This window comes from Cervus elaphus, chromosome 19 (assembly GCF_910594005.1).
Source record: "Cervus elaphus chromosome 19, mCerEla1.1, whole genome shotgun sequence".
In the NCBI taxonomy this organism is placed as follows: domain Eukaryota; kingdom Metazoa; phylum Chordata; class Mammalia; order Artiodactyla; family Cervidae; genus Cervus; species Cervus elaphus.
Window position 1 is genome coordinate 36,925,317 of NC_057833.1, and position 14,734 is coordinate 36,940,050.

A 14,734-nucleotide genomic window follows, 5' to 3' on the forward strand; every position below is an offset into this window, starting at 1 on the left:
AATTATGCAGAGAAGGCAATGTCAACCCATTCCAGTACTCTTGCCTGGAAAAATCTCATGGGCAGAGGAGCCTGGTGGGCTGTAGCATTCCATGGGGTCGTGAAGAGTCGGACATGACTGAGCGACTTCACTTTCACTTTTCACTTTCATGCATTGGAGAAGGAAACGGCAGCCCACTCCAGTGTTCTTGCCTGGAGAATCCCAGGGACGGGGGAGCCTGGTGGGCTGCCGTCTGTGGGGTCGCACAGAGTCGGACACGACTGAAGTGACTTAGCAGCAGCAGCGGCAGAAATCTATCCCTATCCTAAGGCCCTTTAGTTTTTCATTTTTTGAGTTGTTAGTGTACCTTAGTGGATTATCTTTTTGAAATTGTTTTTATCAAATTTAATGGACTTGGATTTACTGTGCTAAAATTTGGATATTATGAATTTTTTCTATTTCCATAATCAATAGCTAACTATAAATGCTAGACATATCATTTAGTCACATTTAGTATCATTCTCACAGATAACTAAAGTTTACCACTTATACTCTTGAAATTTTACCTGTATTTTCTCTGAACTTTTGAACTGATTTCTCGCTTTTCTCTTTCTTTTGATCTTTTCTCCATGGATTCAAAGGAAAAGGTATAGTAATTTTGATTTGCATGAGTGACTCTTTTTCTTTTGACCTTTTTATTGTTGAAAGAGAATGTTATCAATTACAGTTGATACCCTCTTATGAAATGCTTATTGAAAAGAACCAGCTAATTGAAATTGGTTAGAGAATTGTTAAAAATTACAAATATATGCATACCTTCAATATTTTATTTTAAATGAAAATAAATATTCATTTCTCCTCTAATCTTTTATACAGTCCAAAACTGTTTGAGTTTCTTTCTACCAGTTGGCGGTCTGCAGCATCCTTTTCTGGCACAAGCTGCATCAATGATGGGTCATGCAAAATTTGTACTTTTAATTAAACAAAAGAGGTAAAAGCTTAGGTACCTGTGAATTACTCGAGGTGTGCAAATTTTAGATTTTCATAGAACTTTTCAGTTTTCTGCAGTTAGCATGTCCATACCTTACTTCATGACAGTTATTTAGAGCAGCTCATCTTTACCAGGTTCTAAAACAGCAGTCATAGAAATAGCAGCTTGCTCTTTTCCACTTATTTCATCAGTTGACATACTGTTGAATTAACATTTTTTAAGTGCAGTGGTATTTATAGTGGCATGAACAGATTTGGAAATGAATACAATTGACTCTTCCTAAGCATCTGCATTCTAGAAAATAGCCAGTTATCTGTGGGGAGTCAGTGTATCCTGGGCTTTAGTCAGTAAGATTAAAGAGGGAATGGAGAGCTTTAATTCTGTGTGTGTTAGATGGTCAGATACAGTGCTTCTGCTGTTTTATGAACATTGATGAAAAATGTTTCCTAATCTCTCTTTTCTTCTTCTTCTTTGGTCTTAGAGAATATTTTAATGTGCACAAAGGAGTAGTATTGAAGAATGGTGAATACTGGTGATAAAAGTAGAGCTGAATGCATATAATTTGATTTTGATCCTTTCTAGGATTTAGGTATTTCCTTCTTTGATGGTCTTTAGGGAGTAGTTAAATTAGGGGTGAAGAAATAGAGCATTAGGTTAATTTTGGTATGTGGAAAGAGCAGAAATTCTTGAAGTATGTTCAAATTTAGATTTTATGGCTATTGTAGACTTTATATGTTATTTATGGCTTTTCTTTGTTACTTAGTCCATTACTCTTAAGCCTGGAATATGCTGAGGTCAACCCTAAGTAAAGTGTATTTTGAAAGGTATACTAATAAAGAAATAGATGTAATTCATTGCACTGTCAATTTAGATGTGCTTTTTGTGGTATCTGGGCTTTGAGTTCTCTTAATTGATAAGCTGCTTATTATCATTAAAATAATTCTTTGCATGTGTATCATTGGATAGTTTTCATATTTTTCATAGGCATTTACAAAATTTAAGCTCTGTACCAACTCTGTGAAGCTTATAGGAAAAACGGTAGTCTCTTTGCATTTTTTTTTTCCCTCAAGAGCCCCATTGGAGGAGTAGAACATGGAAAGCTCTGATTTTCACCTTTCTTATTTCTGTTCAGGTCCTTTTGTTCCTTCTGTGTAACTTTAGATATTGTTTGAAAGAGGTTTTATGTTTGTCTTCACCAAGTACCTTTCCCCAGAATAGTCTAGAAAAATCTGGACTACAGCATGTTCTAGTAGAAGAAACCTCTTCAATAAGACCCTGCTTTCTTCTTTCCACAGAAATTCTGTCTTTTCCGATTTTAGTTTAAATTGCATAGGTTTGTTAATATGGCACCATAAATATAGAATGTATAATGACACCAATAAGAATTGATAAGTATCCTTGTGGAGTTAAACTATATTACATTTTATGCACTGTCCATTACCTCACAGCCATGCTACCTTATAAAGGGACATTGTAAAGATAATGAATACATTGTAAAAGTCAAGGGGAAAAAATTGACAGTCTTCATTAGCAGAGTCCTGTGGGATATAATTTTGGTACATATTTTAGGAGTGAACACTGTTGACAATTTGGTCCCTGTCTTAGCTAGTTTTTAGTACAGTCAGAAAAAGAATCATTTCTGCGTTTTTAATGTAGAGGTTAGTTGTGTCTTTTTCCTTCCCTCTTTACTTCTTTTTCTTAATGGTACCATTAGTCTCTATTTTGTCATACTCTTAAATTCTCCTATGCTTACTTTCCCTGAATTACCAGTTTAGTTCAGTCGCTCAGTTGTGTTCGACTCTTTGCGACCCCATGGACTGCAGCACGCCAGGCCTGCCTCCCTGTCCATCAGCAACTCCCGGAGTTTACTCAAACTCATGTCCATTGAATTGGTGATCCCTGAGTTATAAGAGTACTTAAATAGTCAAATTTAAAGTAAGAACTTTGTTAAAGCAATAGTTAGTGTCTTTAAGTACTGGTCAATCAGAACTGTGTAGTTTGGATATCAAAGCAGGGACTACAAAGATCTTAGCAAGATGCTGTTCTGACACTACTCTGACCTAGAGGGCAGACAGCCAGGCTAAATGGACTTTTTGAGACTGGTGCAAAATTTCTGTCTCTGTCCTCTTACTTTTTCAGTCCATTTGTTGGACTGCTCACATGACACACAATGGTAGTATGTATACAACACTGTTGCCCAACCAGTGAATCTTGACAATTTGCAGAACAGGGTATAAGGATCATCTACTGACTGTATAAAGTAGCCCTGACAAAATAAGGATCATGGAAAACACTATTAGGCATGCAATTCAGTAGAGCAAAGTAAAATGTGATGTCATATTTAGAGTCAGGAAAAAGGCAATTTTAATAGTTTGGATTAAACTGGAAAAGGGAGGAAAATATATGTAAGGATGGAAGCAAATAAGGAAAAAATCTGTTCTTATGATAATTTTAGATGTGAATAAACATAGGACTTCACATCAGACCTTGTATATTATGAATTTTATTCCTTTTCAAATGTTCATCTTGGAAGGCTAAGATCTAAAGTGACATCATAAAACATCAAATATTTTCTGTGTGCTGGATACAGCCACTAATTGTGTCAGAACTGAGACAGTTAATTAATTGTGACATTAATTGTGTCAGAACTCCTGGGGAGGGTGGGGATTGCTATTTAAGCCTGCTTGTGAACACAGAAAAATATCCTTACAGTATTCACTTTGGATGGGCAAAAGGGCTTACCTAGTATTATTCCCTGCATTTGGGAATGAATGTCTTTAGGCTCTGTCTGATGATAACTGGGTTTACCTTTATGGGAGGAGGATTTGTAAATATGGCATCTATTAAGATGATTGTCAGATGCCTTCTGTGTGCAAGGCACTGCCGTAGGCATTCTGGGGATGTTAATTCTCTCATGATCTCAGCCCTTAGATAGGTCATAGTCTAGGAGTGGGAGTAAGATGTATTTACCTCCAAAAAGTCGCACATAGATAGTGAAGGGAAGCACACACAATTGCTGGGGGAGTTAAGAGAACTCCTGATTGTGCAAGTATGGTGTTCCCCTCCCCACCCCACCCCCCCAAAAAAACAATTAAAGTTTGGTGTTCCCCTCCCCATACCCCCAAAAAAAACAAAGTTTGTAGACATGCTTTATGTTTAAAATTTTTATTTCATTGTTTTCAAGTGGGTACAATAATGAGCTCTATATAATATAAAATAAGCACTGCCTAGGAGAAGCCCTGGAGAAGGCAATGGCAACCCACTCCAGTGTTCTTGCCTGGAGAATCCCAGGGACGGGGGAGCCTGGTGGGCTGCCGTCTATGGGGTTGCACAGAGTCGGACACGACTGATGTGACTTAGTGCCAGCAGCAGGGGAAGCCCTAGAGGAATTTCTTCTAATTATTAGATAATAAAGTTTAGTAATATCCAAATGCTTCCTAGAGAAATCAGAGGTGATGATGGCAGAATCCTTGCCCTTAAGTAACTTAATTTAGTAGAGATTTGAATTATTTGCTTTTAGCATATCAGCTGTTGATGCTTGAAAATTTTCTTAAGTTGTTTAAACATACCCTATGATTTTATTTATACTGTTCATTTGCCTGGTAAATCTTTTCCTTCAGGGATAATATAAATGTAAATTTTAGCCAAACTGCAAATAAATTTTGATTTTTGAAGTTTTAAATCTGCTGTAAAAGGTGGTATTTCATGTACCTTGCATTCTAAAAATAGCAAAAAATACAGTTCTAGAATGAAAGTTAGTTGGTTGTTCCAAGAGATACAGTTTTCTTAGTATTTTTTTAACATTAGCAAGTTTTGTATTATGCTTCCTTGTAGTTATTGTTTTTTCTGCATTCTTAGTGTCTAATTCAATGCCCACTGTCTAGTAGGTGCTCAATAAATATATTTTAAGATGAACATAACTTCATTTGATTCTTTTGATTCTTACTACCTCAAAGTGTTTGAAAACAAGCCTATGCTATGTACATATTTAGTCACCCCTTTATTTCTTTCACTTGATTTTATCAATTGCTTTCTTTAGATCAGAATCAAGCTTTGCGACTCTGCTTGGGTAGCACTAGTGTTGGAGGTCAGTATGGAGCTATCTCTGCCCTCAGTATCAACAATGACTGCTCAAGACTTCTCTGTGGCTTTGCTAAGGGACAGGTAAATAGGAACTTTGTTTTACCTATAAGACAGTGTAAAATGAGTTAAACTTGTTGTCTCTAGATCAGTATCTTGAAGACAAAAACATGTTATAAAGTGATATGTCTGTCTGTAGAGCTAACCTGAATTTGCTTGGTCTGACTTTTGTCCAAATTTTTAAATTAAGTTATTGACTGAGCCAGAGTCTATGATTTTTAATATCTCAATTCATATGTCCCTATATGTAAATAGCTTTTATAAACCAACCAGGCTGTTATATAAAATGTACTTTCTTTCTGTAGTGAGGATGATTGTTGTTGATTTTTAAGTACAGTATATTCTGCTTTGTAACTGTATCCCTGGACACAAATTGGGTATTTGTTTTTACTTCTGAAACTGGGCAGTAAGTTTTGTTTCTTCTCTTCTTCTGTCACTAATTGGTTTGACTTCACATGTCACTAATTGGTTTGGCAATAAGCCCTTTTTTATAATTTTTACCAGTGCTAAAGACATTGACTCATTAAAGAAATCTCTTTGACCTCTCAGTAAAAGAATAAGATTTAAAATCTGAAGGGAAAAGTAGACTGGGTAGGATGAGGGGAGGATGAAGATGGAATAAGGGCCCCATGCTTTAGTGGATCTGCAACCTTTAGTTATGTTTTAACTTTATAGTTCTTTGTCTGTAATGTTTATAGACCAGGAATAGATTATTTCAGCCAAAAGCCAGGATACTTAAGTCCAAAAAAGAGCAATAAATTTGTTTTTAAAGCATTTAGTTGTCTTATAGATCACTATGTGGGATTTGGCCAGTGGAAAGCTTCTAAGATCAATAACAGATGCTCATCCTCCGGGAACAGCAATATTACATATTAAGGTACAGTTCTTATTTTCTTTTTCTAATAATCTTTATTATTATGCCCTTGTATCCATTTTAAAGTAGATTTCTTTATAAACAGAATCCTTGAAAGTGAACTGTCTTTTATGTGACTGGCCCAACAAGATGTTTTCCCAAGTAAAATCCAGATACAGGCTATCATGGTAACATTAAGCTATAAGTTGTATTGACATCTAGTAGATACAGCAGAAAAGAGTAAATTGAAGTGATCCTAGACAAAAGGTTGGCAGCAAAGACAGGCAGTACCCTGCTGAAAACTCACGTGCAGACTTTAAAAGGGCTTTTTACTTTTTTGCTTAGTCCACCAGGATTTTACTGCTGAGGTGGTGTGCCCTGTCACACTTTGTTGGGAATTACTTGAAGTTCAAGGCACTGGTTGTGAAAGAACCAAGGTTTGCATTATGTTTAGAAACGAATTTCTTGGTTTATTTTCTTTCAGGCCTCCAAAGGAAAAGCATCAAGGTTCGAATCTTGACTTTCTCCTTACATGCCTGAAAAAAATAAACCACCTTAGGTAACATTTACTTTATAAATACAGTGTGAACCTTGGTTTTCATATACTGTCAAGCCCATGTTCAGAAGTATAAAATATACAGGATTATAACTAGGGAAGTCTAAAATCAGGTCTTCTGGATTTTAATCATGTACACATTTGGTTAGTTAGCTGTGCAGACCTCTCTTATCCATACATATGCTTTTTAAAGTCTGGGAGCATCTGGAGTTTATGTGTCTGCATCTCGGTTAGTTACACAAAAAGTCTTTTGTGACAAAGTGGCATTGAAGCATTTAGTAACAATGAAAACAACCAAGACAAGTAAAAGTAGAGAGAATTTCTCCTGTTTCTGAACATCATGGCAGTTTATCTTGACCTGTTTTCATACGGCATGCGCCAACTTCTAATATGTTATTGTTTGTGTTATGTCTTATCTCCTTTAATAGATTAAGGTCTTTGAAACCAGGATCTGTTTCTCTTTTATTTTTGTGTGTTACATGTAGTAGTTGCTCAATAAATGTTTGTTTGGTGGTTTATGAAAATCCAATTCATTTGCAGAAAAAAGCAAAATCTTTGGGAGAAACAATAAGAAACAGAAGAGGTAAAGACAGAGAGAAAAAGGCAGAAGAAATGAAAGCAGAAGAATGTAGCTGACATTGAAAGCACACTTGTGTTGCTTGGGAATGCCACAAGTATAGACACTTCTTAGTAATTCTGAGGCCTGCTATCGACAAAGGCTACTTAAGCCGTCAACCTCTTACTCATTCCAAACTTAACCCTACACATCTCATCAATAATAATTTGGGCTTTAATTCATACACACACACACACACACACGTCTCTGTGTGTGTATATATATAAAATATTTATTTAAAATTAAATGTACTACCGTACTAAATTGAAGTATATCATAAAACACATACACAGGAAGTAGAAAATAAATAAAAATTATGAATGCCATTATTTTTTCTACACTCCACTTTGCAGCTGCTCAGCTAGGCCTTTGAGAACCATGGTGTAGGACTTCTTTACTTTGCCTATGTGTGGTTGAGGAAGATGCATTTCATAGTAGCCTCCTGTACCTCAGCCATTCCAGAAGAGTCCAAAAGTATGCCAGTTAGGATGGTTTTACAACCTTTGGGGTTAGGGACACTAGTCACTGGAAGTGACATAAATAAAGTTATTCAATTTGGTGTCTATTGGCATGCACATATACCAGGCCTCATCAGCCCTTGGGACAGTCTCTCATTGTGGACATTCTTTATTGAGTTTTCCAGGGTAGATAATAGTAACTAAAGTATACTTTATTGAAGAAGACTGAAGGGGCAGAACATTTTAGGAAGACTTGCATAAAAAGTTAAACTCTTTAAATATAGTAGATTAACTCTTCAGTTATTCAGAAAACATATTCTAACAAACTTATTTCCCAAATACATCAATTATCTTTTACTGTGTGTGCCTTTATTCTTGAGAGCTAGGATATACTCTGTAAGTATATCCAAAGTACCCTATTCAGCTTAATAGCAAGTTTGAAAAAATTAATACAAGAACCCAAGTAGAGAAGTTTAGGGCTTTTATGAATCATAGTTAGTATTTTTCTTTTATCCTGTTGAGAGGTGGTTTTACTTCTTTAAAGTCTCAGTTTTTAATGATGTTGAACCATTTTTATTCTAAATATGGGTAAGTTTTTATGTTTAGAGTAATGAGGTCAGTCTAGGTGATTTCAAATGCTATTAAATGTGTTTGTCTTATGTTTTTAAAATTTTATAATTTTTCCCCTTTTTAACATTTGACTGGTTGTTTAAAAATCGTTAAGAAAATAAATTCCTTCTCTGTTTAGTTTACAGATGATCCAACTCTTGCAATTTGCAACGACAGCGGAGGCTCTGTTTTTGAATTGACGTTTAAGTAAGAGACTATTGGATGTTTGTAGACAAATGAAAAGATTAGCTCCAATTTAATGACTTGAAGTTGAATATGAAGAGGTCTGGAAAACCCATGTGATTGTAAATAGGTTGTGGCTGTGTATTACACTTATCTGGGGAGGCTTATAGAGCATATGGAGCACCACTCCTGGTCCCCCAAAATTCTGTCTCAGTACATCTGAGTTGGGATTCTAGACTCCTTCTCCCCAAAGTGTTCCTAAACTCTGTCAATCTTAGAAACTATTATCCTGGACTATATCAGTAATTTCAGTTTAGACCCCAGGCCCAGTTGGTTATAACCATAATGACCAGGTGTACAAAGTTCCTTTTGCCTTGGAATTGCCCTGTTTACTCTTTAAATAAAGGGAAAGACTGTTTAGATATGTGTAAGAACATTTATAAATCTGAGTTAAAAAAGACAAAAAAATTCAATGTGTATTTTGTTTCCAAAGTTCTTCAAAGTAAGGACTCTGTTTCTTACATGTCACATGACTCCTGACAAGATCAAGTCCAAAGTAATTGTTTGAAAAATACCAGTTCAGTTCAGTCGCTCGTGTCCGACTCTTTGTGACCCCATGACCCGCAGCACGCCAGTCCTCTCTGTCCATGTCCATTGAATCGGTGATGCCATCCAACCATCTCATCCTCTGTCGTCTCCTTATCTTGCCACCTTCAATCTTTCCCAGCATCAGGGTCTTTTCAAATGAGTCAGTTCTTCGCATCAGGTGGCCAAAGTATTGGAGTTTCAGCTTCAGCATCAGTCCTTCCAATGAACACCCAGGACTGATCTCCTTTAGGATGGACTGGTTGAATTTCCTTGCAGCCCAAGGGGCTTTTGAAAGTCTTCTCCAACACCACAGTTCAAAAGTATCAATTCTTTGGCGCTCAGCTTTCTTTATAGTCCAACTCTCACATCCATACATGACTATTGGAAAAACCATAGCCTTGACTAGATAGACCTTTGTTGGCAAAGTAATGTCTCTGCTTTTTAATTATGCTGTCTATCTAAGTTGGTCATAACTTTCCTTCCAAGGAGTAAGCATCTTTTAATTTCATGGTTGCAGTCACCATCTGCAGTGATTTTGGAGCCCCCCAAAATAAAGTCAGCCACTGTTTCCACTGTTTCCCCATCTATGTGCCATGAAGTGATGGGACTGGATGCCATGATCTTAGTTTTCTGAATGTTGAGCTTTAAGCCAACTTTTTCATTCTGCTCTCTCACTTTCATCAAGAGGCTCTTTAGTTCCTCTTCACTTTCTGCCATAAGGGTGGTGTCATCTGCATATCTGAGGTTATTGATATTTTTCCCAGCAATCTTGATTCCAGCTTGTGCTTCATCCAGCCCGGCATTACTCATGATGTACTCTGAATATAAGTTAAAGAAGTAGGGTGACAATATACAGCCTTAACGTACTCCTTTTCCTATTTGGAACCAGTCTGTTGTTCCATGTCTGGTTCTAACTGTTGCTTCCTGACCCGCATACACGTTTCTCAAGAGGCAGGTCAGGTGGTTTGGTATTCCCATCTCTTGAAGAATTTTCCACGGTTTGTTGTGATCCACACAATCAAAAGCTTTGGCATAGTCAGTAAAGCAGAAATAGACGTGTTTCTGAAACTCTCTGGCTTTTTCAATGATCTAGCAGATGTTGGCAATTTGATCTCTAGTTCTTCTGCCTTTTCTAAAACCAGCTTGAACATCTGGAAGTTCACGGTTCATGTATTGTTGAAGCCTGACTTGGAGAATTTTGAGCCTTACTTCACTAGCGTGTGAGATGAGTGCAGTTGTGCGGTAGTTTGAGCATTTTTTGGCATTCCCTTTCTTAGGGATTGGAATGAAACTGACTTTTTCCAGTCCCGTGGCCACTACTGAGTTTTCCAGGTTTGCTGGCATATCGAGTGCAGCACTTTCACAGCATCATCTTTCAGGATTTGAAATAGCTCAATTGGAATTCCATCACGTCCACTAGCTTTGTTCATGGTGATGCTTCCTAAAGCCCACTTCACTTCACATTCCAGGATGTCTGACTCTAGGTGAGTGATCACACCATTGTGATCATCTAGGTCATGAAGATATTTTTTGTATAGTTCTTCTGTGTATTCTTGCCACCTCTTCTTAATATCTTCTGCTTCTGTTAGAAGCATACCATTTTTGTCCTTTATTAAGCCCATCTTTGCATGAAATATTCCCTTGGTATCTCTAATTTTCTTGAAGAGATCTCTAGTCTTTCCCACTCTATTGTTTTCCTCTATTTCTTTGCACTGATCACTGAGGGAGGCTTTCTTATCTCTCCTTACTATTCTTTGGAACTCTGCATTCAGATGGGTATATCTTTCCTTTTCTCCTTTGTTTTTTGCTTCTCTTCTTTTCACAGCTATTTGTAAGGCTCCTCAGAGAGCCATTTTGCTTTTTGTATTTCTTTTTCTTGGGGATGGTCTTGATCCCTGTCTCGTGTACAATGTCACAAACCTCCGTCCGTAGTTCATCAGGCACTCTATCAGATCTAGTCCCTGAAATCTATTTCTCACTTCCACTGTACAGTCGTAAGGGATCTGATTTAGGTCATACCTGAATGGTCTAGTGGTTTTCCTTACCTTCTTCAATTTAAATCTGAATTGGGCAGTAAGAAGTTCATGATCTGAGCTACAGTCAGCTCCCGGTCTTGTTTTTGCTGACTGTATAGAGCTTCTCCATCTTTGGCTATAAAGAATATAATCAATCTGATTTCGGTGTTGACCATCTGGTGATGTCCATGTGTAGAGTCTTCTCTTGTGTTGTTGGAAGAGGGTGTTTGCTATGATCAGTGCATTCTTTTGGCAAAGCTCCATGAGCCTTTGCCCTGCTTCATTTTATACTCCAAGGCCAAATTTTCCTGTTAGTCCAGGTGTTTCTTGACTTCCTACTTTTGCATTCCAGTCCTCTATAATGAAAAGGCTATCTTTTTTGGGTGTTAGTTCTAAAAGGCCTTGTAGGTCTTCACAGCACCGTTCAACTTCAGCTGCTTCAGCATTACTGGTCAGGGCATAGACTTGGATTACCGTGATATTGAATGGTTTGCCTTGGAAGTGAACAGAGATCATTCTATTGTTTTTGAGATTGCATCCAAGTACTGCGTTTTGGACTGTTTTGTTGACTATGATGGCTACTCCCATTTCTTCTAAGGGATTCTTGCCCACAGTAGTAGATATGGTCATCTGAGTTATATTCACCCATTCCAGTCCATTTTAGTTAGCTGATTCCTATAATGTCGACATTTACTCTTGCCATCTCCTGTTTGACCACTTCCAATTTGCCTTGATTCATGGACCTAACATTCCAGGCTCCTATGCAATATTCTTTACGGCATTGGACCTTGCTTCCATCACCAGTCACATTCACAACTGGGTGGTATTTTTGCTTTGGCTCTGTCTCTTCATTCTTTCTGGAGTTATTTCTCCACTGATCTCCAGTAGCATGTTGGGCACCTACTGACCTGGGGAGTTCATCTTTCAGTGGCCTCTCTTTTTGCCTTTTCATACTGTCCATGGGGTTCTCAAGGCAAGAATACTGAAGTGGTTTGCCATTCCCTTCTCCAGTGGACCACATTTTGTTAGAACTGTCCACCATGACCCGTATGTCTTGGGTGGGTGGCCCTACACGGCATGCCTCAGTTTCACTGAGTTTGACAAGACTGTGGTCCTTGTGATTAGATTGGTTAGTTTCTGTGATTGTGATTTCTGTCTGTCTGGCCTCTGATACCCTCTCTCAGCGCCTACCGCAGTACTGTTGATTTATTCAGCTGATGTTTATTGGCTATCCCCTATGTGTAGGCATTGTTCTAGATACCAGAGTTATGGCTGTGAACCGGTCAAGGTTGCTACTCTTGTAGAACTTACATTCTAGTTGGGGTGGGGGTAGGGAGACAGACAATAAACCAACACATAACTTTAGGTATGAGTGCTGTGAAGAAAATAAGACAGGTCAGTGTGCTGGAGTGCATTTGAGAATAATTCAGGAAGGCTTCTCTCTGAAGGTGACATTTAAACAAAAACCTGAACGATAATCTGGTCAACAAATGGAAAGACCTGGAAGAAGTGTTCCAGGCAGAGGGATGTTCGAGCACAAAAACTTTGAGGTGGGCACACCGTGACCTGCTGGAGCGGTGGACAGAAGGCCAGTGTGGCTGTAGCATGTGTTTATCAGGAGCAGTAGCAGTGGGAGAGGAGTGAAGGCAGGAGAGAGATCACATAAAATCATATAGGACCTTTTAAACCTGGTAAGAGGCGATTTTATTTTGTCTACAGTGGTAAGCCATTGGAGAGGGGGAAGCCATAGGAGAAGGTGGTAAATCTGACCCTACGTTGAAAAGGACGTGCTGATGTCATATGGAGTTTGGATTGTTGGGGGCAGGAGTAGGGGTCAGGAGGCTTTTGTAGTCATCTCTTGTAGAGATGTAGTGCCTTGGATCATTGCTAAGTTGATTCTGCATTTTTGTGTTACCTTTTCAGGAGAGTGATGGGAGTGAGAACTTGTGAATCTCGATGCCTGTTCAGCGGTTCCAAGGGTGAAGTTTGTTGTATTGAACCTCTCCACTCTAAGCCCGAGTTGAAAGATCATCCCATCACACAGTTTTCCTTATTGGCTATGGCATCCTTAACAAAGGTAGTTAGAAGATGAAGCTCATAACTTAAGACACTTTGAATACCAAAAATCTGAAAATTGCAGGGTAAATAGTTAAAATATATTTTTTTTCCCGTAAAGATACTGGTCATTGGATTGAAGCCATCCTTGAAAGTGTGGATGACTTTTCCTTATGGACGGGTGAGTAAGCCTGTACATCTAATGGGCAAAAAGACCATGTCGGGAGGTTGGGGGAGATGACTCACGAGTGGCGAATTCTGTGAGGCTGTCAGAAAGCTAGGTAGAATGGAAATCAGCTCTCTGTCTGCTTACCTTGATGTGACCAAAACAGTGTCAGCTGGCAACCAGAGCAGTGTCCTGGGGATCACAAGATCTATACTTTCCTACCTTTATTCTGTTAAGTTTTCTCCCATGAACAGCTGCTGCTTTGATATTGAACTACTGAGAGAAAGCAGCCCACCGTAACATAGTGTGAATTGTTCTGAAGTATTCTTTCCTGGGTTTCTTCTGCTTGTGATATTTCATTTTGGGGGATGCTTCTTGCAATGTATTATGCACACCTCAGTATCTCTTTTCCTTCCTGCTTGGATGCTTGCAAAGTGATGTTTTCTTCCAGTGAATATATAAGGAGAGGCATGGATGGGATGTGATGGAGAATGATGGTATAGAACCAAGACTAGTTCAGAAAGTAGGCCCTGTAATGAGGGAGCTCACTCTTCAGTTTTCTTATTGGTACTCTATCTCTGGGCCCCAGGCCTGCCCTTTCAGATGGTAGAGCCTGCTCAAATCAACATTAACTGTTCTTAGGTGACCTTCATTGACTAATTGAGATTTATCATGGTATGTGTTTGCATCTTTGTTTTTGTTGATTTTTTCCCCCAATATTTTATTATGAACATTTTCAAATAAATAGAGAAGCTGAAAGGATTTTACATTAAACATCTATATACCTATCATTGTAAAACTCTGACCATTAGTATTTTATTGTATACTTCATTATATACTTGTTTATTGTCATTCATTCATCAAATTATTTTTTTAAAATGTGCTTCCAAGTAAATTGCAGAAATTAGTACTCTTTTTTTCCCCCCTAAATATTCAACATGCATATGATTAAGTACAGTTCAGTATTCAAAGATTTTCCTTTGGTAGAAAAATTTACATACAACAAAACACACAGAGCTTGAGTGTACACTTGCTAAACTTTGCCAAATATAGATATTTAAGTAACCCAAACTTCTGTCAAGATGCGGAACATTATTGTCCACAAAGGAGGTTCCCTCTTGACGCTTCCCAATCAATCCGTACTCCACTGGAATTTTAATGAGAAATTAGAAGTTTTTATCAAGGAACACCAGTCCATTGCTGTTTTAAACCAGAGTTTTCATTCTTCTTGTGTTAACAATAATTTTTTGTTTTTTTTTTTTCCTTTTTACCCAGATGGATCCTTCTAGTGTTCCATTGCTGGCCTGGCACTTCGTGGCAGTGCATAATTATGTGAATCCCATGCTTGCCTTCTGCAGAGGAGATGTTGTTCATTTTCTCCTGGTAAGTCCTAATATGATGCTACATCTGTGCTGAAGTCCTTTGTCATAGGTTATCATTCTGATTCACCAGTAATTTAATATTGTGTCAAAGAAATATACTATCATAATTCTTTGGAGAGAGAGTGACCTATTTAATTTTTGAG

The 14,734-nt window shown here is 37.9% G+C and overlaps 1 protein-coding gene across 5 annotated transcripts in view; it reads left to right on the forward strand.

Annotated features, from left to right (window-relative positions):
• Positions 1-14,734, forward strand: part of VPS8 (VPS8 subunit of CORVET complex) — a 287,556-nt gene that overhangs the window by 28,330 nt on the left and 244,492 nt on the right. For 4 of the 5 annotated variants that reach the window (XM_043874824.1, XM_043874826.1, XM_043874823.1 and 1 more), the window contains 7 exons: positions 621-626; positions 5,010-5,134; positions 5,901-5,987; positions 8,342-8,409; positions 12,912-13,065; positions 13,165-13,224; positions 14,485-14,592. In XM_043874824.1, the coding sequence (XP_043730759.1) occupies positions 621-626; positions 5,010-5,134; positions 5,901-5,987; positions 8,342-8,409; positions 12,912-13,065; positions 13,165-13,224; positions 14,485-14,592 (608 nt within the window). The remainder of the gene's footprint in view (positions 1-620; positions 627-5,009; positions 5,135-5,900; positions 5,988-8,341; positions 8,410-12,911; positions 13,066-13,164; positions 13,225-14,484; positions 14,593-14,734) is intronic. The other variant, XM_043874825.1, reaches the window with a different exon arrangement.